The 25,253-nt window shown below is 42.7% G+C and overlaps 1 protein-coding gene across 1 annotated transcript in view; it reads right to left on the bottom strand.

Moving 5' to 3' along the window:
* Positions 1-25,253, bottom strand: part of TENM2 (teneurin transmembrane protein 2) — a 550,767-nt gene that overhangs the window by 50,512 nt on the left and 475,002 nt on the right. The window contains exon 14 of the mRNA XM_034778437.1: positions 4,139-4,349. Coding sequence (XP_034634328.1) covers positions 4,139-4,349 — 211 coding nt within the window. The remainder of the gene's footprint in view (positions 1-4,138; positions 4,350-25,253) is intronic.

Raw genomic sequence — 25,253 nt, 5'->3', positions numbered from 1 at the left:
TTTTTGTTCAACAGCTTCAGACCACCACATCTTTGTCTGTGTACCAGAATGAGCAATGAGGTAAGCATCGTTTGGGGAATTATGTTATTGATTATTAGTTGCTCCTGCAGGGTCAACAGGCAGAGCAAAAGATATTTTGTAGAATTGTAGTGCCTATTTCCTCCCCCTTCTTCTCCTCCATTTCTTTGCAGTGGAGTGGCACAAAGAGCTCAGGAGGAGAGAGATCATTATAATTCATGGGACTTCCCTCCAAAAATTAAGACAGCTGTAATGTATGCAAAAATTTGGGGCCTAATCCCTTGACAGCATTTCTCTGAAAGCTATGTTGGCACTTTAAACCCCCAGTTTCAGCATTTCGGGCTTGAACACAACCATTTGCTTCTGTCCATAATTTGGCATCTGCGATACCTGTCTGGGGTAACATTTTCAAAAGTGCCTAAAGCACAGATCCACAAAGGTACTCAGACACCTAAGCCCCACTTTCAGGCACCGTTGCAATCCACAACCTCCCTGCTCAGCTGCCACCTACAGCCAAAGGTGCCTAAACTCACTCGACACCTATGTTTTTGCAGTAAGAGTTCCCTGGGAGCCTCTTGGCATGTGCTCTGCTGCCTCACGAGGCACCTTTCCTCTGCCTACGCCTCAGAGTGATTCACAAACTGGGGGAAGGCAGTCAGTCAGCTGCCTGAGTTGCATGTGAGGGGCAATCTGGTAGGAGGGCTCAGAGGTTGCTTAGATCTACACAAAACAGCTAAGGGAAAGGAGGAGGAGGATGATGACCTCTCTGATAACGTTTAGGATCCTCACCTAGGATGTGGGAGACCAATCGTTCAGGTCCTGCCTCTGCCTGACGAGGGGAAGGGATTTGAACAAGGATGGGCAATCTCTCAGTTGAGAGCCCTAGCCAGTGGGCTATGGGATATTCTGAGGTGGGTCTCCCTCAATCTCTCCAATTCAAGTTGTTCCACTTCAATTAATTATTTTATTAATTGGGTTAGAAAGAGTTAGAATGACTCGATAGTCAGTGGTTTGGTCACTCACCTGAGAGGTGGCTGATCCCTGTTCAAATCCCTTCTCCCTCTCAGGCAGAAGAGGGACTGGAATTGGGAGTGTCCCACGTCCCAGGGGAGTACCCTAACCATTGGGTTAGAGGTTATAAGGCAGCTTTTGTTCCTCATCCTCCAATAAGATGCTCCACATGGAAGTTAAGCAGAGGAGCACCTATCTTCTCCCAGTCATGGACTGCTATGAGAGACTGGCACCTCCCTGCAGCCCAGACTTGGATGCCCATCTCCATGAGTGGGAAGGGCTTGGCATACAACCCTCTCATCCACATTGCCTATTGGCTATCTTTGGTGGACAGCTGCCTAGCATACTGGCTTTTGTGGATTGCATTCTAAGGCACCTATCTCTCCCCATTCATTGTATTGATGGCCTACATGCCTAACTCAGGTTTGTGGATTGCAGTGCTGTTCCTGTGATTTTCTAGGCACCTAAAAGATAGGCATCATGATGCTCAGCATCTCAGTGCCTAAGTCCCTTAGTGGATCCAGGCCTAAGTGATTTAAGAGCCTAAGTCCTATTTTCAAAAGAGACTTATTCACTTAGGGACTAAGCAGCAATTAAATACCTATGATTGGCCTGGGTCAGCTCACTAAGGCTTGCAGGGCTCGGACTTGGGGGCTGTAAAATAGTGGTGTAGATGTTTGGGCTCAGGCTGGGGCCCTAGCTTTGGGACCCCATGAGTGGGGTGGGCCCCAGAGCTCAGTACTCCAGTCCAAGCCCAAATCTCTACACAACAATTTTTAGCCCTGCAGCCCAGACCCCGCAAACCCAAGTCAGCTGACCTGGACTAGCTGCGGCCGTACCTCAGGTCTTTTATTCCAGTGTAGATGTGCCTGTAGGGGCAGATTTTCAAAGGTATTTAGGTTTCTAAGATGAAGATAGGCACCTAGTGGGATTTTCAAAAGACCAAAGCAGATTGACTATCAATGAGAGTTACATGCTGAATCTGTTTAGCTTCTTTTGAAAATCTCACTAAGTGCCTATCATCATCTTAAGGTCCCTAAATACCTTTGAAAATCTGGTCCTGAGTAAGTTAAGTCCAATTGATTTTTACTTTTGAAAATTTAATCTTAGGTGACTTGCAGCAACATTTTTAAACCAAGCCTGAGATTTTCAAAATAGCCTCACTGACTTAGGCACCCAAATTCAATCAAAATTGGGCACCTATGTCCCTTGGGCACTTTTGAAAATCCCAACCCATATCCACAAATGTACATTGAGCTATTTCTAAGTTAGAAGCTTGGAGAACAATACATTGGTTACTTTTTAGCTTGTGAATTTTTTTTTACAATTTTTATTGTTGAGTAGGAATTGTTTTTATAATTATTAACCCCTTGTCCTTTCACTAAAATTTATGCACACAAGCCCAAATTTAATTTTCCTGACTTGAATTGATGAATTGATAGTGAAGGTAAGCCAAGAATGAAATTTCAGACTTCCTGGGCTTAGACTTTGCAAGATGTACAGTTTGTAACATGGGAGACTGACCACAGGCTCCTGCACGACTGAGACACAATGTGTGAGGAGAGTTAAAGTGGTAAAGCTTTTGGGATAGATTTTTAGCATTAACTTTAACCCTCCTCCAATTTGTCAAATTGTGTCACCGTGTAACTGTGAAACAAAATACAACTAGATATTCTAAACCGTAAAAGCAAAGAGAAAGGATAAATACCTATTTCAATTTTATATTTTAAAGTCTGACCCTGACTGAAGTCATGCCATTTCTACTGATGTCAATGGAGGTTCTGGTTAAACTTAACTTTTGGCCTGTGGACAGGATAGCTGCACTTACACTTTGTATGAGGCACCATGGCTCAGTGGATAAGACATGGGATTGAGAGTCACAACACCTGGGCTCTTTTGTCAGTTCAGCCACTGAATTGACCATATCCCTTCTGGATACGTCGCATAGCTTGGTGCATTAGCTGATCTGTTTCTGCTCTTGGCCTGTTTTTTTCCTTATGCACCAGTAAAGCAAAAGGCAATTTTTAGTCTTATTTACAGAGTTGGTCACTTAATGTCAACAAACATTAAATTTACAGAAATATTTTTCATTTTTCAGACAGGTCACTTATTAATTGCTAGGGTTTTCTATGTCACCCATTGCTGTAGTATCTGAGCGGCACATGGATATAACAATGCTTTGTTTGGTACATAAGGAAATATTATCTCTATTTTACAGATGAAGAAACTGAGGTACAGATACATTATGACTTGCCCAAGGTCACCCAGGAAGTCTATTGAAGCATTAGGAATGAAAATCCAGTTCACGGATACCCAGTGCCGTGCATTAGGCACAAGACCAGATGCAGCTCCCTCTTCAGCTTTGACTGGGAAGATATGAACATAATGAATGTATTCATCAGTTTCTTAAAGTTTCCCTATGAAGGGCTAAAATGCAGACACATTTGAATAATATCTGTAAATAGGAAAACAGTTTTTTTAATCTTACGGGGGCATCACATATAAATGAATGATGAATTGGCTTTTAGATTATTCATAAATAAAGAATTAGGAAATAATGCAGAGCAGGCCCAGAGCTTAAAAGAAAGAGGAAAACTGATCTGATATGATGGTGTTATAGTGGGTCAGCTAAAAGTAAAATGGATTTATATAATGAATAAATGATAAACCAAAACAAAGATATCTAATTTACCGTAATTTATCTTTAAAAAAATCTTACTTAATTATTCCAAAGTTGTGTTTCAATATTTGTCTTATTCATACCACACAAAAGACAGCTGTCCTGTTAATTGAAAACTAGTATCCATTTCCTCCCTCAATGTAAATCCTAGAGTTCTCATGAGTTAAAATTCCAGGCTACTCCTTCTCAGTATAGAGAACTTAGTGTTAGACTCTGCCAGAGTGATAGAACGCAAAGTGTAATGTTATGAAATAAAGGCAATATTAATAAATTGTGACAGAATGCCCACAGTAGGATTGTTCCCTGAAACAGAAACAGATATAGCTGCTGAAAGCACCATTTCACGTTAAAACATGAATAAAATCTCTAGGAGGGATGTTTCCATGCAGTGTATCCAGGCTGATGTAATGAAATATTTATGGCTGCTACCTGCTGTTGAAGGGATTTTCTCCTGGAATTATGTGAGTGCTGTCCTTCCCCACTAAGAGCTTGATTCGATCATAGAATGACTTCACAGTTGGAGAACCAGAGTGGCTCTGTTGTATGATGTCAAGAGGATCACGTGAACCACGGCACAGCAGGCTATTCTGACACGTAGACTGGAGACAGCAATCTGGATCCAGGCAGTCAGTGAGGCCATCTGAAAAGGGGGAACATCAAAGTTCAGCCAGCTGTACTGTGCTACCAAATAATACTTAGTGCACATCTTCAAAGCACTGGACAAATTTTAACTGCTTAATCCTTGCAACAGCTCAGTGAGGTGGGGTTAAAGTCATTGTACTCATTATATAGATGGGAAAGCTGAGGCTGAGATACTTTTCTCAATCAACTCCATTGATTTTGATGAGGTTAACTCGGGGTGGGCAAATTTTTGGCCTGAGGGCCACATTTGGGAATAGAAATTGTATGACTGGCCATGAATACTCACAAAATTGGGATTGGGGTGCGGGAGGGGGTGTGGGCTCTGGTTGTGGATGTGGGCTCTGGGGTGGGGCCAGAAATGAGAAGTTCAAGGTGCGGGAGGGAGCTCCAGGTGGGGGAGTAGGGTGCAAAGAGGCGGTGAGGGCTCCGGCAGAGAGTGCAGGCTCTGGGGTGGGGCTGGGAATGAGGGATTTGGGCTGGGATCGAGGGGTTCGGAGCAGGGCCAGCTTGGCAAGGAGGTGCTTGGGGCGGCCACTCTGGAGAGGGGCAGCAGGTCCAGCTATTCAGCGGCAATTCGGCGGATGGTCCCTCACTCCTGCTCAGAGCGAAGGACCTTCCGCCGAATTGCCGCCGCAGATCGCGATCGTGGCTTTTTTTTTTTTGGCTGCTTGGGGCGGGCAAAACCCTGGAGCTGGTCCTGGTTCGGAGAGTAGGAAGGGGATCAGGGCTGGGACAGGGGGGTTGGGTATGGGGAGAGGCTGTGGGGTGCAGGCTCCGGGCAGCGCTTACCTCAAGCGGTTCCCGGAAGCAATGGCCATGTCCCTCCTCCAGCTCCTATGCGGAGCCACGGCCAGGTGGCTCCTATTTGCTGCCCCATCCTCAGGCGCTGCCCCTGCAGTTACCATTGGCTGCAGATCCTGGCCAATGGGAGCTGCGGGGGCAGTGCTTGGGACAGGGGGCAGCGTGCAGAGTGGAGCCCCCTGCTGCCTCTACACATAGGAGCCGGAGTGGGGCCATGCTGCGGCTTCCAGGAGCTGCGTGGAGCAGCCCCCGACCCTGCTCCCCGGCTGGAGCGCCAGAGCGGGGCAAGCCGCAGACCCCACTCCCCAGCAGGAGCTCGAGGGCCAGATTAAAATGGCTGGCGGGCCGAATCTGGCCCACAGGCTGTAGTTTGCCCACTCCTCGGTTAGCTGCTTACCTACACTAGTGTAAGCGAGAGGAGAGTCAGGGCCAGTGAAGCTACGCAACTTCTTTGAGGCCTCATAGCGGCTTAGAACAGTCGGGCTGAACAAAGGACAGCGGATCCAGGGAATTCTTTACTGACCCTTTGTGTTGCCGGGTTTTCACTTTTGCTTGTTGGAAGGTCTGCTGTGGGTTTTACTTATTTTTTTGGAGGAGACCGCAAATTGGGAATATTTTCATGACCCAATTAAAAGAAAAATTATATTCTCTGCCTATTTTGCCAATTTATGAAAAAATGGGGATGGGGCTGCAGTTGGGATGCTTCCTTTCAAACATTCAATTCTCTCCTTCCCCTTCCTCCACAAATTTGAACTGTTAGGCAACAATGTGCTTGGATAAGAAGGGCTCAATCATACTGTTGTTGAGTTCAGTCAGCAAGCTCTATACTATGTCATCCATCTCACCTGCCCTTAAGAAAATTTAGCAGCAGTAGAAATTAGAATGGAACCTTCAACTGGGAGACAGTTCCCAACCACGCATATTAGCCTGCTGAGTCAAAGTTGGCCCTACATTTAAAATACATTGTAACATAATTTTACGTATTACCCTTTTCATTTGGTATAACTAACCTAATTGAAATGTGTAATTTTATTGGCATTCCAGTGTAATTTAGCTATTAATGTCCAATTGTTTTAAAATATTATCTTCCTTTTAGCAAACAAATGAAAAAGTTGCATTTATTTACTGATGTAAAATTATGGAAACTAGCCACTCAATTTGGAATACATTTAAGCCTGTAAAATTTCAGGTAGACTACTTTAATTTCAGAAATTCTCCCTCATATTAGAAATCTGGACATCACCGTAGGAAGCAATGAATGGCTTGGATACATACTGAATAATGTAGTCCATAGTCATGCCATTGGGTGAGTTAAGACCACATACTTATTTCCTTATAGTAAGACGGAATGAATATCCCAAAATCTTTTATCTTTTACCAAATTTTTGATATACAAAAAGACTGACTGTATCAGGAGTAGAGGGGTCCTATTCAGAGCTCTCTGAATTTTGCAATTAGCATCTTATGTCCCATGGATAGTGCTTGAATTGAGTGATGGCAACTGCAATCAAAATGACTGCTTCTGATTTAAAAATAAAACTGCTGAGGTACATTGGCAGTGTTTTCATTCAGGATCTATGGAAACTTCTTAAGTTAGATGAACTCCCTTGTTGTTAGAGATATAGATTTCTTTAAGGTCAGCGGCCTGTTCACATTAGGAGCCCCATTCATCTTGGAGCCCCTTCTATCCTGGAGCTGGGAATTTTTTTTTCCTGCAGTCCATTTACCACCCACTTTATATAATCAATGTGAGGACATCATTGGGTTCAGATAATAACTCAAGACAGTTTTCCTATTAAGCTTTAAGCCTTTCTTCCTCAGCATCCTGCTCTTTCTGGGTTTGTGACACCTTCACAACCACGAACTTAAAATTCTCTACTGTTTAGTTTGCTCAGTGCTTTTATTCAGGCGACTGTCAGTCAAGAGAATCCTATCAACAGATCTGAAATAGCAGAAGCAAAACATAGGATATAAATTACTCCCGTCTACAAATTTACATTTACCTGCTCAAGCCAGTGCACATTTTTGCTATGCCTGTTATTATATGTGAGCATATGTTATGTCTATAATGACCTCATCATGCAGCATGATTATGGGCTGCTGCAGCTGAACACTTTTGACGACACCGTGAACTTTAAATTGGCACACCAATCTCCCAGTGGCCTGTCAGTCATGAGAATCACATCTTTATGCCAGCAAGCCCCCTTGGATATAGTCTGACATTGCAATCTTCAGTAAATTACCCTGTCACTGCCAATCTTACAGTTATCTCGCAAACAATCAAGCAGGCAATCAAACTGTTCTGAATTGCCAGTTCAGGACCTGGGAGGCTAGAAACATCTCCATTCAATACCAGTGAGAAACATGCATATCATTCCTTTGACAATGGATGATTTTATATATATCTCTATCTCCATCTCTCTATCTGGAGAGATAGAGATGTGTGTGTGTATGCATATACCCTCCCCCACACGTTTACACACTTACATCCTCAAAAAGGGCAAAAGCATGCAATAATTTAATGTAAAATTTACACCTAAGCTCCTTGTCTTGGACATCATACTGCTTTTTAACATTTCCTAATTTATTCCACCTCACAATAAATTTGAGGAGAATAAAAAGCTCCTTTAAATAAAACACAACTAAATTACAGCATTACATGGCAGTATACAATATACATCATCTTTAATGGTAATTTAAAGGGAATTTAAACACTGCTAAACATCCCAGAAGTTAACTACAGTCCACTAGTCTCATCATATTAATTTATTATGCTCATTATGTTAATTCAGATACGTTAGTAACCACATCTATGGAAACAAGGACACTTCATTTAATTAAGATGATCATGATGGTCCCGTCTGACTTTAAAGTCTATGAGTATTTTAGACCAGCGTGAAGCTTTGTGATTGGGAGGTAACTCTAAACTTGCATTACACAAAGAGCTAGATCTAAGTGGATCTTAGTGCACAAAATATACTGTCGTGGGGGAAAAAAAATACAAAACCCATAAAAGTACGGAAAAAAAAGAAACAACAAAGCATCTCAAAATCTACACGTAGGCTTAATCCAATTTTCCATTGACTTCAATGGAAGTTAGATCAGGCCCAGAGTACAGCTTCATCACACAAATCTAAAACAATAAGTTTAAATGATCTCATTTCCAATGTTTTGGGGTAGCAACAGTTAGCAAATTTTAGGACATCCTCCATATAAAAAAATCTGGATGCCTAAATTGAAGAATTTATAGAAAATGTATCAAAACATGATAAGAAGAAAAAACATGTGCACACTGAAAACAAATACATGTAACTGGACAAATTCTGCTGTCATTTACACCTGTGCAACTCCACCTAAAAACACGACCCCCGTGTAGAGGACAACGGCAGGGGGCAGGGTGTCAGGCCATGTGGCCATCTGTGTTGTTGAGCCCAGGCTGTTAGAATGGCCCCTTGGCTCTGAGTTCAGGCTGCTTTCTATATTACACTGGGGACTGGCCCAGTATGTAATAGTGACATGACTGACAGTGGTATAAAGCCACCTTTGCAACCCCTTATAAATTGTGCTGGGTGCAAAAAGCCAGACAATTTGCATTTCTATTCTATTTATGCCAAAATTTGCCATCCAGACACCTCATTTCATAACTATTTGCATTTAGAGGCACAACAATTAATTACATTGCTGTTTGTTTTTGTTTCCTTTAATGACATTTAAACTGGAATGGGAAAGTTTGTCTGCCTCTGCCAATATACACCCACATCACCAAATCAACCAGTACAACAGTATTAGTTAGTTCCTAAAAAAAAAGCTTTCATAACATACTCTTGCAATACAAAACTCTGCAATGAACATTTTCTTTGTTTCTATTACAGATTAGTTGGAGGTTTTTTAAATGTATGTTCCAGAGTTTTGATGGGTTCAGGACCTTCTAGACAGGACTAAGCACTTTTATATTGTTAATCCAGTGACAGAAGCTTTAATTGGTTTCACCCAGGCACTGTTTCTCTTCACAGCAGACATATCAGAGTTTAAAGTGGATGCAATGCCTGTTAGCAGAGTTCTGAACCACTCTTACCTACACACCAGGGGAAACTACTGTATCTGGGTGTCAGCATGATGCTGCATCCCTTCCAACAATTTAAAAGTCAGAGTGAAATAACTGAAAATACTCTTGACTTGGCTTTAACCTGGAGAAGAATGAAATAGGAAACTGATTTGATTTAAACTGGCAGCACAATATTAGCTCTTCATTGCTACTCTTGAATATTCGGATTATCAAGCCTTTTTAACAACAGATTAACTGACGGTGTTCATTTTAAAGACTTAACTTTTTGTTAGTGAATTCACCCGTTTCTTTGCCTATTGTTAAATGATGCATATGCATTATTACAGATTAAATGCTTTGATCTAGCCCTGCTGCATCTAGCCCTGCTGCAGAATTTTAAAATATTAACTTGTGCACTTGTGTATTTTGAATTTCTGGAGCAATTAGTTATTTTTTCCTCTTGATCAGTTTCCTTATTACAAAGCCTAAAAAGTGCAGAGCAGAGATAGTGATATCTTCTTCCAGGTGGGCTGCCGACACATTTGTGACCCCTCACTGTTCCTTTCTCTTCTCTTCTGAGTGATATTTCTAATTACAAGTGGTAAAGAAAAGCCATAATGACCCTCAAGAATTGTTTCTACATACCTGTCTGCCCTCGAATATTGAGAGAGACAATGTTGCTCCAACAATACTCTCGCAAAGAGCTCCCACAAAAATTATTCCCTTTATTCTATGATAAATTGTTCCTTGGCCATGTTGACTATTGGCTCTTGATTATGGCTTCCTGGCCGTGTTCAGGTTAAGGCCTGGCAGGACCCCTTCTTCTGCTACAGCCCCTTTCTGCTAACTAGGCATCTCAGTAGAGTTAACTTTTGCACTACTACAGAATTCCACATCACTGGAATTTACATCACTTTGCCTTTATACCAATCATCCAATTTCTGTGCTTATGTGAGTTGGCACAGAATTTTGCCCTGTAGGGTGAAACTACAGTGGATGACTGAGGGCAAGGAAAGAGCTGCCCTAGAACACACATGTAACTACAAAGTCCTGTATTAATATGTAGAAGAAAAATGTTGGTTGACAGAAGGTTGAAAGAAGATGACAAGAAGAAGATTGTTTTCCTTATCCAGGGCTCTCCCATTTATAACTAAGCCAAAATCACAGAGACAAACTCAAAGTGACATGGTCCCTACTGAAATTGGTGCTTTGGCACTAGGAGTTGGAGCATACAGACATTTAAATGTTCATGTAAATATGTTAGTGGTGGTGATAGCTTATGTTTTGCTGACAGTCAATACAAAATTTATAGCATTCAGGCCTTGAAAGAGAGCATCTAGGTCACTCATGGCTCTGACTCAGACAAAACAATTTTCCATTCTTAGATTCAAGAATAATTAACAAACTTGAGTGTGTGCATGTGTATAAAATGTCTATATGGCACACATATATAGTTATTGGTCAGTTAGAATAAGGTTTAGGGCCAAATTCTCTGCCAGTGGAAATGGGCAGAACTCCATTGAAATGTATTGGGTGTAACTCAGCTTGAACAGGACAAAAGTGATAGCAGCTGAAAAGAGGAAGCACCTAGAGAAGGACCTGGGGCCTGTGTCTTCTGGCTCTATTGAAGGAGTTTGCCCTTTGCCAAAATAGTTTTCATGCAGTCTCAATGCTTTACTAGCTCTACCCCTGTTCCTTGATTCTCAGATAGAGGTCTTTTCCATCTATGCCTAATCAAGAGCCTATGCTACGGTCATCTATGTCTTTCCCACCAAAGGCTGGATTACTGCAATACATTGTGCCTATGGCTTCCCTTGGAAATGTCAGCCAGTGTAGAATGTTACTCTGTGGGGAAGCCTGCTATGAGCATATCACACCTGTCCTCACTACTTGTAGTTTTCACTTCCACATAAAATTCAAGATGTTTGTTATGTTTAAACCCCTATATGGACTGCGACCAGCCTACTTGAGAAAAGGGAATTATAGCAACAAGTTTGTTGAGATAAGTGGTCCAGATCAATATTCTCTATAGGTATTCATGCACTGTGTGTGCCTGGGACCAGATATTATTCAATAGCAGTGTCCATTGGTACACACCTGCACACCACACCTCCTCAGATTCTGAACTGAGGGCACAAGTGGTGGCAGAGACTGCCTCAGTTCCTACTCTACCACGAATCACGTGAGGATCCAAAGCATGGGGGAAAGAGGTTGGGTTTTGAATACCTATAGGGACCACACATTTTGAAGAACTCCAGTTACTATTAGGTAAGTAATTTCCCTTTCTTCTTCCAGTGCTGGTTCCTATGGGTGTTCACTATGGGCAATTCCAGGGCAATTCCAAAGCAGTTCATATTTAAGAGCAGGGTTTGAGAAGAAATCTGGCACCACAGTTGGCAGCACTGCTGAACCAAAGTGTATGGGGAGACTTCAGCAAACCAGTAAAGTGCCTGAAACCACTATTGCTTATTGCTAAAAGCAGCCAAGTCAGCAGGCTGTAAATTGACCATGCAGCAGCCTCAGTTTAACCAAGGGAGGAGGGAAGGGGGTTTTGGGTGACACAGAAAGGGCAGCTTGACCCCGTGTCCTTCCTGATAAGAATTGTGTTGAAGTTGCTAATACATGCATTTTAAAAGCACAGGATGTGCCCTCAGGAACGTCTATTAGGGCCGCAAGGCTGCAAACTCTGGGAAAACCCAACCCTGGTTAATCAATACACTGGTCTACAATTTTTGAGAAGTCGTCTGCTTCAGAGATAAAATGTGCTATTTATTATGTATTTTGATGTGCTGAATTCAAATCTGACAATTAAAACAACTGATTGGCTACTGTTTCTAAGATATTTAAGTTTTTACATTTTATGTCTATGTATATTGTGTAGATAGTAGAGTTTTAATCATAAATTGTAAACCTAGGTCTTTTCATGTGTTTATGGTTGCTTTACATGATAATATTTCACCTGTCCTGTTTATGGAACACTTTAAAAATCAGCAAAAGGGTTATATAAATAAAATTTATTATGAAACAAAAGGCAAAAAACTATTATGTACATAGTTTAGTCCTATTCAGTGTCTACTCGGCGCTTCTTGGCTTGTCTCTTGTATTCATTAAATGGAGCATCTCTTGTCACTGTCCAGCAATAGTCTGCAAGCATTGATGGGCTCCATTTGCCCTGATAGCGTTTCTCCATTGTTGCAATGTCCTGGTGAAATCGCTCGCCGTGCTCGTCGCTCACTGCTCCGCAGTTCGGTGGAAAAAAATCTAGATGACAGTGCAAAAAAATGTATCTTTAGTGACATGTTGCAACTAAGGCTTTTGTATGCCTTGAGGAGGTTTTCCACCAACAACCTGTAGTTCTCTGCCTTGTTGTTTCCGAGAAAATTTATTGCCACTAACTGGAAGGCTTTCCATGCCGTCTTTTCCTTGCCACGCACTGCATGGTCAAATGCATCATCTCGAAGAAGTTCACGAATCTGAGCACCAACAAAGACACCTTCCTTTATCTTTGCTTCACTTAACCTTGGAAATTTTCCATGGAGGTACTTGAAAGCTGTTTGTGTTTTGTCAATGGCCTTGACAAAGTTTTTCATCAGACCCAGCTTGATGTGTAAGGGTAGTAACAAATCTTCCTTGATTCAACAAGTGGTGGATGCTGAACACTTTTCCTCCCAGGCTCCAATGACTGTCGGAGTGGCCAATCTTTCTTGATGTAGTGGGAATCTCTTGCACGACTATCCCATTCGCAGAGAAAACAGCAGTACTTTGTGTATCCAGTCTGCAGACCAAGCAAGAGAGCAACAACCTTCAAATCGCCACAAAGCTGCCACTGATGTTGGTCATAGTTTATGCACCTCAAAAGTTGTTTCATGTTGTCATAGGTTTCCTTCATATGGACTGCAAGACCAACTGGAATTGATGGCTAAACATTGCCATTATGCAGTAAAACAGCTTTAAGACTCGTCTTCGATGAATCAATGAACAGTCTCCACTCATCTGGATCATGAACGATGTTGAGGGCTGCCATCACACCATTGATATTGTTGCAGGCTACAAGATCACGTTCCATGAAGAAGAATGGGACAAGATCCTTTTGATGGTCACGGAACATGGAAACCCTAACATCACCTGCCAGGAGATTCCACTGCTGTAGTCTGGAACTCAACAGCTCTGCCTTACTCTTGGGTAGTTCCAAATCCCTGACAAGGTCATTCAGTTCACCTTGTGTTATGAGGTGTGGTTCAGAGGAGGAGGATGGAAGAAAATGTGGGCCTGTGATATTGATGGTTCAGGACCAGAAGTTTCATCCTCTTCCTCTTCCTCGTCTGACTCAAGTGAGAATGATTCTGATGCATCAGGAACCGGCAGTACTTCTCCGTGGGGTACTGGGCGTATAGCTAATGGAATGTTTGGATAATGCACAGTCCACTTTTTCTTCTTTGACACACCTTTCCCAACTGGAGGCACCATGCAGAAGTAACAATTGCTGGTATGATCTGTTGGCTCTCTCCAAATCATTGGCACTGCAAAAGGCATAGATTTCCTTTTCCTGTTCAACCACTGGCAAAGATTTGTTGCACAAAGTGTTGCAGCATATGTGTGGGGCCCACCTCTTGTCCTGATCTCCAATTTTGCAGCCAAAATAAAGGTGATAGGCTTTCTTAACCATAGTGGTTATACTGTGCTTTTGTGATGCAAAAGTCACTTCACCACAAACATAGCAGAAGTTATCTGCACTGTTCACACAAGTATGAGGCATCTCTGCTCACTTTGGCTAAACAGAAATGTGTCCCTTTGCAAAATCAAACACTGACAAATAAGAGAGCACGACACTGTATGATTTCTAGAGCTGATATAGGGCAATTTGTTCAGCAGAGTGATGTAAACTTCGTTATGATTGCATCATCCGTGACTTCTAGGAATAACATGATGCAATTCATATCACGTATGACGCAATACCAGCTTCAGATTGCATCATTCATTGTTTTGCCTAAAAAGCAAGTACTGTCCAAACCCAGAAATAGATTTATTCATAGATCCAGTCAAAGATGTATTTTAGTCATTTCTGGTTTAAATTGAGTTCCCTTCTCTTTATAACTCACTTATCCTCCGCCATTCCCAAGTCAAGGGTCGTATATACTGACCCAATAGCATATCTTGAAAACTAGAGCCAATCAACAATTTTAAGCATCATTTTTGTTCTCAGTGACCCAGAATTAGTAAAGTTTGACTACATTTATTTCAGAAGCATTTTGGCTGTAGAGCAGTGTAATCAGAAGGAAACCTCTTGCTTGACCACTGAAACTGCTTGCTTAACAAGTTTTCTTTAAGGTACATGTCATTGTATTACTAATGTATAAATAAGGGGGAAAAGTTTGAGTTAGTTGTACTCTTCTGGACTCTCCCTCTGGATACATCTTGCAGTCCCCACCGGCAGATGAAAGTTTGGCCAGTGGAAGCCTATCGCCGTGTCACTTGAGAGCCACCCTCTGCTTCGGTAATTATCGAGGGTTGGGGGTGTTTTACTAACCTGTTGCGGACGTGTGTAGCTGCTTGAGACTAAGTAAAGTTTAGCTTTAAGTGAAAGCACTCTTGTGTTGTTCTGTTTGTGCCAGCCATCTATTGGTTGGATGGCTGTGTCTCCCCTGTTTCATTTCCTGACACCACCTCGCACAGAGTAAAAGTTACCAAAAGCTTTGGATTGAAAGGACCCGGGTAACAAAAGAATGCATCATCTGCTGATTTTTCAGTCAGGGCACAGTGCCTGGTTAATGTTTGGACTGAACCTCAAGTAGCTGCTCTGCAGATTTCATAAAGAAGGACACCTTGCAGTGATGCCATGAGGCAGCTTGCGCTCTAGTTGAGAGAGATTTGATGCCACACAGAGGAGTTTCTGCAAGCTGATAACTTAGGAGGATTCAGCCCGAGACCCACTTCGAGAGTCTCCGAGAAGAGATGGCATCACCTTTCAGTCTCTCAGCAAATAAAATGAACAGCTGAGGAGGTCTTTGAACTGGTTTTGTCTGATCCAAGTCAAAAGCAAGGGCCCTTCGAACATCTACAGAGAGTAATCTCCTGCCATCTCTACTGTTTTGAGGTTTCAGGATGTATAAATAGTTTGATTCAAATGGAAGTCTGATGGGACCTTGAGACTTAGGATGTAGTCTCTGTGAAAGCAGATCTACCTTGAGGGCACAAAATTCACCTACCCTCCTAGCTGGAAGCCAAGGGTGGCCTCAGAAGTGCAGCTTGTTCTAAGTTCAGATTTCAGGAGATGTAGGTCGAGATACTGGAAGGAAAGTTCTGACAATGCCTATAAGGAATCAGGCTGTCACGGGGTGAGTGAAAACAAAATAGCTCTCTCTAGGAGGGTGAAGTACATTGATAGTTACAAGATGCACTCTCTGTGAGCTGCTCAAAATCCCAGGGTCTTTAGGGAGAGGAGATAGTTCAACAGGGATATTCTGACTCTTCTGGAGAGAGGTAATGTTTATGGCACCCCAGGATGTGAGAGAGGCCAGGTGCAGGTCCAGGGTGAACCAAAATTGGCCAGACCACCATATGCTATTAGAATTACTGTGTTCTGGATCTTCTAGAGGCATTAGGCATGAGGGGGATAGGAGGGAAGGCATACAATAATGGTTCTGACCATGGATATAGGAAGGCATCCCCTCTGGAATCCTGACTGTGGCTGGAGTGAGAGCATAAGCTCAGCATTTATTTTCTTGGGTGGCAAAAAGGATCCAGAATGAGAATCCTTGAAGAGTGGTCCTTGTTGAAATTCTTACTGAGTTTGTCTGCCAGGGAATTCATAACTCCTGCAATATGTACTGCTGAAAGGGTGATGTTGTGCTAGATGCACCAGTTCAATAGGTGGGTCACATCCTGCATGGTGGTGGGAACCTTGCTCTTCCCTGCTTGTTTATGTAGTAAACAGCAGTCATGTCTGACCTGATCCTGAATGATGGGTAGGAAGCATCTGCATCCCTTGCTGACAGCCCGTAGCTCTAGCAGGTTGATATGTGTTGGGGTTTCTTTGAGACCTCTTCCATTTGGTTCTCCAAGAATTCAGTCCAACTCCAGTCTCATCACTCAGGTTCCTTCATTAGGCATACAATGAAGCTACACTGAGTCGATCAGACTCACACATGGGGGTAATTATAGGGTATTCTACACATCTAAAGTTACACAAAAACCCCTCTTCCTTTATACACATTTACACATCACATTGACTATCCATTGCACCACATGTTTTTGCGGTTGGCTTAGTTACTTTGTAGAAACAAATCCCTGTATAGCATGCTCTGTCAATGCACTGTCCATGTACGATTTTTCTCTCTATCTCATCTTTACATTCTTGACTTATCTGATCTACTGTTCTCTTGTCCATTGTAAATGGTTTCCTGGGTGTTCCCCCTGACCTTAATTAGCACAGACATTCTGTTTTCAGCCTGCTGATCTATTTACCTCCCTGTTCTTGACTCCCACAAAATGAGGCCTCCCCTTATGTCCAATTACTCATGTCAAGCCACGCCTACAATATGGAGTGTGGACTCCTGCGGGATCTACAAGCCTTGGGCTATGTGATCATCCAGATGTGCTCCCCAACCCAGAAGAGATGTATTGGCAATGAGTGTGAGGGCTGCAGTGGATTTGGGCCTTGAAGTCCCTTAAGGCTAGAAACCTGTACAGTGGTAAGTATGTTTTGGCCACGGTTGAGTCCAGGGCTGCTCCAATAAACTCTATAGTCCATGTAGGTGTTATAGCAGACTTTCCTGGACTGACTTGGAGTTGCCAGAACTGGCCCAGATATAGTAGAGTGGTCACTGCTATCTGTACTTCTTGATGGGACCGGCCCTTGTGCAGCCAGTCATTGAAGTAGGGAAATATGTGACAGCCAAGCTTGCAGAATTGGGCTGCCACCATTGCTATGAATTTTTGAAAATACCCCAACCCCAGGGCCTGTTGGTAGCCCAAAGGCGAGTATCTAGTACTGGAAGTGGTCTGTGCTCACTGTAAAGGGCAGAAATCTCCCTTGGCCCAAGTGTATATTGATGTGGGAAATGTACATCTTTCAGATCGAGAGCCACAAACCAGTTGTTCATTCAGTGGTGGGATTATGACAGCCAGTGTAACCATTCTGAATCTTGTGTGACAAATAAGACATTCAATTATGAGAAGTCTAGGATTGGCCTCCAACCCCCACCCCCCGTCTTCTTCTGAAGTAGGAAGTACCTGGTGTAAAATCCCTTCCCTCTGTATTCAGGAAGTACAGACTATATGACTCCTAGCTGGATCAAGGAGTTCACTTCCAGTATGAGAATCCTCTTGTGAGAGGGGTCTCTGAGGGAGGATTGCGGGGAGAGGGTGTGTGCATTGGGAGGTGGGGTGGTCAGGAATTTAATGGAATAGTCAGTAGAAATAATGTCCAAGATCCATTTGTCCAAGGTTAAGGTCTTCCATTGTAGAAGGAAATGGGCTAGGGACTGCCAAACAGGGATGAAGGTCGTGACAGAACAACTGGTTGGCTCTTGATCCAACAAAATTCCTTTTTAGAAGGCTGAGGAGTCCAGAGGGAAGATGGTGGGAGTGTTCCAGAGAATATTTAATGAACAAGCATTGGTTGTTGAACTTCAGCATCCACCACCTGTCCATTAAACTCTGTCTGGAACACTCCGATACCAGCATCAACTTCCTGGACACCACAATCAACTTCAGCAATGGTACCCTACAGACAACTATATATAAGAAACCCTCAGACCACCACACCTACTTTCATGGGTCCTACACATGCTTATAATAGCACGTGGTGTACCCTCATCCAGTGCACTAAATGCCCCAATAGCAACTATGTGGCAGAAACCAGATAATCACTACACTCTCAAATGAACTCACACAGGAAAATGATAAGACAAAAATACCACAACACCTATTGGTGAACTCTTTTCACAAAGCAATCATTCTAAGAGTTCACCCAAGCCAGGGTTGGTGACCTTCAGAGTAAAGTCCCAGGAGGATTTCTTCAGTTAGGGTGTTTTGCTAAATATTACTAAAAAGGGTTAGGGAGAGAAGGATGCAGTTACTAAGAGTCCTGAAGGCAGAAGTCTCTTTGAAGACTGTACGGGAAAATTATGTAGTTTGTAATAATTTGTGAAGCATCAATATGCCAAAGTGAATGGGGCTATTATAATGAGAGATGGAAAAGACCTGTCAGATTATCAAAAAACATGTCCTTTTCCCTGGCAATGCAGGATTATTTCCTACAGTATATTTTTCTGGCGTAAGTCCCATGGAATAGTGTGACTCTCTCCCCAGGGAGACTAGTCCACAGACTTATACTTCTCACTTTCAAGAAGTTTTACCTTCAGATTCAGCCTAACTGTTCACTTGCACAACAAGAACCTGTTACTACTAATTATACACGCATGAATCGTGCTAAATAATTCTTCACCATCCTTGATGTTAATACATGTCAAACTTTTACAGACTGACATTTCCCTCATTAGCTGGTGGTTAACCAAGCTGAAGAAATGTTTGTATACAATTACATGGATTTATAGGATTCCATTTTAAGCCCTGACAAAGGCCTACTATGGGCAAGTCAGAATGCTCTGAGAACTGCAAACCTAACTCAGAGGACAGGCTATATTTCAGAAGAGTGTAAGCCATAACCTATGGTAAGGAGCAGTATGGCCCCAAGAAGAGCCACTCCAGGTGCAATGTTTCTTGGAGTGCAGGAAAAGCTCCCCCAGCAAGCGGTTAGCTCTGCTGGTCAGTGTGTAGCAGGTGGGGCCACTGAGCTACACCTTCTTTGCCTACTTTGAGGATTTTAGTTCTGAGGATGGCAATAGATTCACACGGTTCATGCACTCGGATGTCTATTATTGTGACAAGGAGCAAAAGGTGGAGGGAGGAAGAGAAGGCTGGGAGGTACTACCTGAATACTTTTTAACTTGTGCCCTCTAACTTAATCATGCTTCTGACCCAACTATGTCCACAGCACCTGGGTCATGTCTGAGAACCCTGGAAGACATGTTGAGCTCTCACTCAAATTAACACTCCAAACCCACAGCCCCTTGGAGCACAGGAGACCCAGAGAGCTCATAAACTTGGCTATAACCAAAACCAATCTTGAAAAAAAACCATGTGCACTCAACTGCAACTTGTACCTGGGCACCCAAGGGGTACTGTACCTGTGCAAGCTTTGGCACCTGTAGGCATTAATTTCCCTGCGTTGGTTTCCCCCATCACTTGCATGAGTATAATATTACGTAGTTATCACGGGGCTATTGTGAGGATCAGTTAGTTAATGTTTAGAAAGATGCTTTGAAGATGCCACATGCCCGAGTCACTTTATTAAGTTTAAACACACACACACAAAAGTGCGCACACAGATTCACTGGCTCTTGCTAAACTTTTTTAAAAGCCAGCTTTGACAGAGATGCCACACTGAAGTTTATTAAAAGTTTGCACAATATTTCTCCCCCAAAACTATCAATAACAGATTTCAAGTATTCAGTACATCAGATAGTCTAAAGATGACTATGTACGCTATGTCCATTGTATTGACTCTGGGGAGTCTTTCTGTTCCCAGAGTATTGTGGGTATTTGTATTGAGAACCTCATAAAATCTTTTGTCTGTGCTGAATTAGAGACCCCTGCTGAGGCAATGCTTGTTGAGGCAAGCTAAATTACATGATTTGCTTTTGTGCTGAGAAATACTTGTATTATCTTAAATGTCACGAGCCTGATGCAGTATCAAATCACAGGATTCATAGTTCTCTAAAAGCAAAGCTTGTCCAAATGCTTATTTCAGCAGGGCAAGTTTCTTTCTTTCTTTCTTTAATTTCAGAAATGACGTTTTCTAAGCAAACTCAAATACACAACCTTTCAATAGGTCAAATACATTGCCCAGAACATTGTATTGTTCCAGAAATTCATTTCATCCTTGAACTGAAGAAAACCTCACTCTGGAGCAGATAACTCACTTTCTCTTGTTCACTATCTTTAGTCTATTGTGCCAAGCAGAATTAACACTGACTGCGTTTCATAGTGAGTGTTACAGCTGTACAGTATCATATCGAAGGACAAAATATGCCCTATGAGAAGTGCACAACTCTCTGCGAAGCCCACTGGAATGGTGTATGCATGTATCCAGGGGCAGAAGTTCACCCTGAGTCACTAAACTAGAACTACTCAGGAAAGGGATTTATAAAAGAAAAGTAGAAGAAAAAACTCCTGGTTTGTCCAGCAAACAGTGTGGATTCAATTCCATTCTATTCCACTTAACATTTATACTCCATCTGTTGTGATTTGGTTTTTTTTTTCCAATGCCTTTGGAGAATTAAGCTTTTGGATGAAGTATGTTCTGTGAGGAAATATAACCAGTGGTAGGGCACAGTCAGTTTTGGGGTTTACCTGATTTCTCCTATTCTCTGCACCCTTATTCCAATCCAAAGCAAATTTAGAACAAACGTCAAGTGGATGCAGAAGCTCAGTTTGTAAAGAAGGCAGCAGAAGGCAACAAGTTAGGGTGATTCCCTCATTTGGAACTCACTTCCTGACCAGCTGGTCAGAGACAGAATCTAGCCACCTCTGAGGCTTTATGTAAGCCCCTCTTCTCACTCCTATAATATTTTGCTTTGGATTTGAATCATTGATTTTATTTTGTCCATTTTGTTTTTCCTCTCTGCAATGGCAGCGGTTAAGTACCTTGGCAGTAAGAGCTATAAAAAGGAGTAAAATAAACATAAAAGGATATAGAAAGTTAAGGGTTAAAATATGGCTCCAAGAGACAGTCAAATACTTGGAGGCATCGCCTAGAACGTAGCACGTAAGTTGTGGTTGAGGGAACTGTTATGCTGGCGTAATGCCCCTAGGAGGCTGGGAATGGTGGTGGAAATGGGAGCCCACTGTAAAGCAGCACTTTCTACAGCTGTGGACCATGTTTAGTATGCTCTCCTTAGAATTCCTCTCCCCTGGTGAGAGGTGATCCCTCTTGCTAGCAATGGAGTATAGCTAGCAGTGCTAGATACCCTTCCACCCAGAGCCAAGTGCAGGGAATACAACAAGCATTGTGTCCGCTTCTTGCATGGGTGCAGAGGAGGAAAGGCGCTACCTCTATTCTCACCCATCTTGCTCACCCACTCAGGGCAACCACAATTTGGCATCACAGAAGAAAAGCTCTGGCGGGCTTAGACATACAAAGCAGTGTTAGACATCTGCAAGCAATACGACAAAAAAGAAGACTAAAGGCAAGAATGCAGATCCAGGTAAGAGCAGTTTAGGGGAAGGGAGAGAAGAGAAGATCTTGGGGAGAGCAGCCCTGGGAAGGAGAGAACCTCTGGAAAAAGTAAGAGCTGATTTTGGCTCAGACTGGGAGAGAGTTCTCACTTACAAGGCTGTGTGATACCAAAGATTTTGGAGTTTAGTGGATAGTCAGCAGTCATGATGGGCCTCAAAGCTAACTTGACCCTCATTGCTCCACTGACCCCTGCCAACTGCACTGGGACACTTGCGGACTACAGAAAGCAGAGCACAATGAAAACATATCCATTTTCTCACCAGGGATTAGTGGATATTTAATATTTGAGAGCACTTTTCATACAACATTTGCTATTTATTTGTTCAGCATTTTATGGGCACCAAATAATAATCATAATAAAAAAAAAATCCCAACAAACCCAGAAACAACAAACCAGCACAGAAGTGACTGAAACAACACGGAGGCTAAAGAGCTGTTACAGTATTTTGTACTTACACAAGGTTTTGAATTTTACAAGCACTTTACAAACATTAGCAAAATAATCCTCACTGTCTTCCTGTGTGGTACATACACATTATTATCGTCCTCTTACAAACAGGGAAACTATGCTAAGGCCAGCACTTTCAAACTTGGGTGCCCAAATCCTCAGGAGTTCATATAATGCCTGGAGTGTACAAGGAGTAAAATCAAAACTGTGAATGGTCTCTGGAGAGTTTGGGAAGTACCACAAGGCAAAAGAAGACAGACAAGAATGCTCTGCTAGATGTTGCAGCACCGTGTTTTAGAGTCCCTGGGAGCAAGCCTCCCAGTCTGGGTTGACAGAATTGGGTTAGCAGGGCTTGCACTAGTGCTCTAAAAACAGCTGTGCAGACAGCACTTTGAAGTTGCAGCTCAGGCTGGAGCTTGGGCTCTGAAGCCAATGGAGCAGGGTGGGGCCTGAACTACAACTTCAAAGTAGTATGAATGTCTACACAGCTATTTTTAGAGCACTAGAATGAGCTCTGCTTCCCCAAGTCTGTCAATCTGGGCTTGAGCTTGCTCCAAAATGTTGTGTTGACATATCCAAAGCAATTCAGCAGCAAGGCTGGGAACAGAAACCAGAAGTCCTGACTCCCAGTCCCCCGATATAACCACTAAACAATGCTCAATGCTGCTTCCATGCAAGTCTCAGGAAAGCACTCAGTGACTGTTTTGTGGGCTTGGAATAATTCCTGCAGAAAATCGGTGCCAAAAAACAAAAATTAATTTTGGCAGAATGATGGACAAATTTTCCACTTCACTCATGGCCTCTGCACCACTTGAGTCCCCTAAAACAAAGGTTAATTTCACCCAGCATGAATAAATGTAGAAACATACACAGAAAATAATTTTGTCTCGATATTTGAAATGCCAGATTCTAGGATGAAAATGGGCACTGTTTTCTACTAATGGTTTTACTACTTGTTTCAGAGAATGCCTTATAGTGGAAAGTCTTGATCTAGAAAATGAGAGGAGGTTGTAGCATTTTGTGGCAAGGGTAATGCACATCAAGAAAGTTAACAAAACTTCACCTGCCTGCATTTTGACAAGGGTACCTTAGCTTGTCTCATATTGGGAACTACACCTCTAACCCGATATAATGTGACCCGATATAACATGAATTCGGATATAATGCGGTAAAGCAGCGCTCCGGGGGGACAGGGACGGGGACGGGGCTGCGCACTCCGGCGGATCAAAGCAAGTTCGATATAACACAGTTTCACCTATAACGCGGTAAGATTTTTTGGCTCCCGAGGACAGCGTTATATCGGGGTAGAGGGGTAGTTGCTTTGGAGAAAGAGGGTTAGTTTTGCCTTCCACTACACTGACAATTTTGCTTCTAGGTCAGGGATCGGCAACCTTTGGCACGAGGCCTGCCAGGGTAAGCCCCCTGGCGGGCTGGGCCGGTTTGTTTACCTGCCGCGTCCACAGGTTCAGCTGATTGTGGCTCCCACTGGTCCGCACCACTTCCCGCAGCCCCCATTGGCCAAGAGTGGCAAACCGCGGCCAGTGGGAGCCGCGATCTGCCGAACCTGTGGATGCGGCAGGTAAACAAACTGGCCTGGCCCGCCAGGGGGCTTACCCTGGCAGGCTGCGTGTCAAAGGTTGCTTACCATGGCGGGCCGCGTGCCAAAGGTTGCCGATCCCTGTTCCAGGTGCTCTCTGGCAAGACATACACAGTTCATCTAGACTGTATTGATACACTATAACCACTTCAGAATTTAGAAGGATCCTAATTATCAGAAGTTTTAAAAATTGAAGAGGAAAGACACCATTAAATGGGCTCACATACAGTCCAACTGCTCACAGAACAAAGGAAGTCCAAAAGAAAAATTAATTTAAAAATAAGTGTATCCTTCTGCTATCCCTGAAATTTTGTTTCTAATACCTAAACTTCCTACATATAATCTTGAATAACTATAATTCCCCCACAAAAGATGCTTAATAACTATTAAACTACTCGGGGCTTGATTAAGAAGAGGATTAGATTTAAAAGTGGCCACAATGAGTGTTTTAATGGACTTCAAACATCTTTTTTTTTTAAGATACCCCAAAGTACCACAATTTAAAAAGATTTAAAAAAGGGAGTTGGTCCCAGGAAAATCCTATCTGTTAACAGGCTTCTTCCTTTAAAAAAACAAAACAAAACCCTGCCTTTGAAACTTCTTTGACAAAGCTATCTGAGCAGCACTGCAGATCTGAACAGGATCAGAGTAAACCCCTGATTAAGCACAGATCTGAACTTGGTCCATGACTAGTCAGGATAAAAATAGAAATATTTCCCAAGGCTACACCTGGAGTCTGTAGGAAAGCACTTAGAGTCCTTGAAAAGAAATACTGCTGAGAGACTTAGACCCTCCCTGGATCCCTGCTGCACTTGTGTGATTAAGGGCCACAGAATTCCCATACTGATTGCAGGATATGGCAGTAAACCAGCAACAATCATGCACAACTCCCAGTGAGACAAGGACCAATGTGCAACTTCTGGGAATAACACGCTTCACGGACAACTGAATTTAGTCTCAAAAAGTTTAGGGAAACATCAGGTATAATCTTTTGTAGTTTGATTTTTCTCCTTCTTGGAAAAAAAATAGAGCTCATGTTATGACTTAAATAGATTATAAAACAAAGGGAAAAATTCTGGTCCCAATGGAGCCATTGGCAAAACTCCTACTGACATCAGTGAAATGTAGATTTGGCCCAACAACTTTAGATGTGACAAGGAAATCCAGCCTAGGTAAGGATGTGGACCTATCTAATAGCCATTCTACAGCGAGCCAGGTGCATTATAGTTCAATATCTTTCTCATGAGCAGCTGGCTACACCTAATTCTAGAAGTTAGACATAAGAAAACAAAATAAAAGGAACACATGTACTGAGAGAAATCATTAGGCATTGGACATAGAAGAAAAACCCACGGAAAAATTACTAAATAATCCTGTAGATTACACAAAATGTGTTATATTAAAAACACCAAGCTTGCATGAGAAACATTTAATAGGCAGGGACAGGGCCGGATTAACCTTTTGTGGGCCCTGGCGCCAAACATATTTGTGGGCCCCCATGTAGTCGTTGTGGGCTCCGACTGTGGGCCTAGTGTGGCAGTGCCATTGGTGCCATAGTATACCTGGTACTGAATCTCAGAGACATTTTTCATTTTGATCACACACCTCTGCATGACTATATGCATTGCCATACACAGTTTCCTCAGCCCCCAGTTTTTCTCATTAAGCTGTATATCCATGTGGGTTTACCAGTGTCCACAGTGAGCAATA

This window comes from Trachemys scripta, chromosome 8 (genome assembly GCF_013100865.1).
Source record: "Trachemys scripta elegans isolate TJP31775 chromosome 8, CAS_Tse_1.0, whole genome shotgun sequence".
Lineage (NCBI taxonomy): Eukaryota > Metazoa > Chordata > Testudines > Emydidae > Trachemys > Trachemys scripta.
This window is presented reverse-complemented; position numbering and strand designations above follow the sequence as displayed.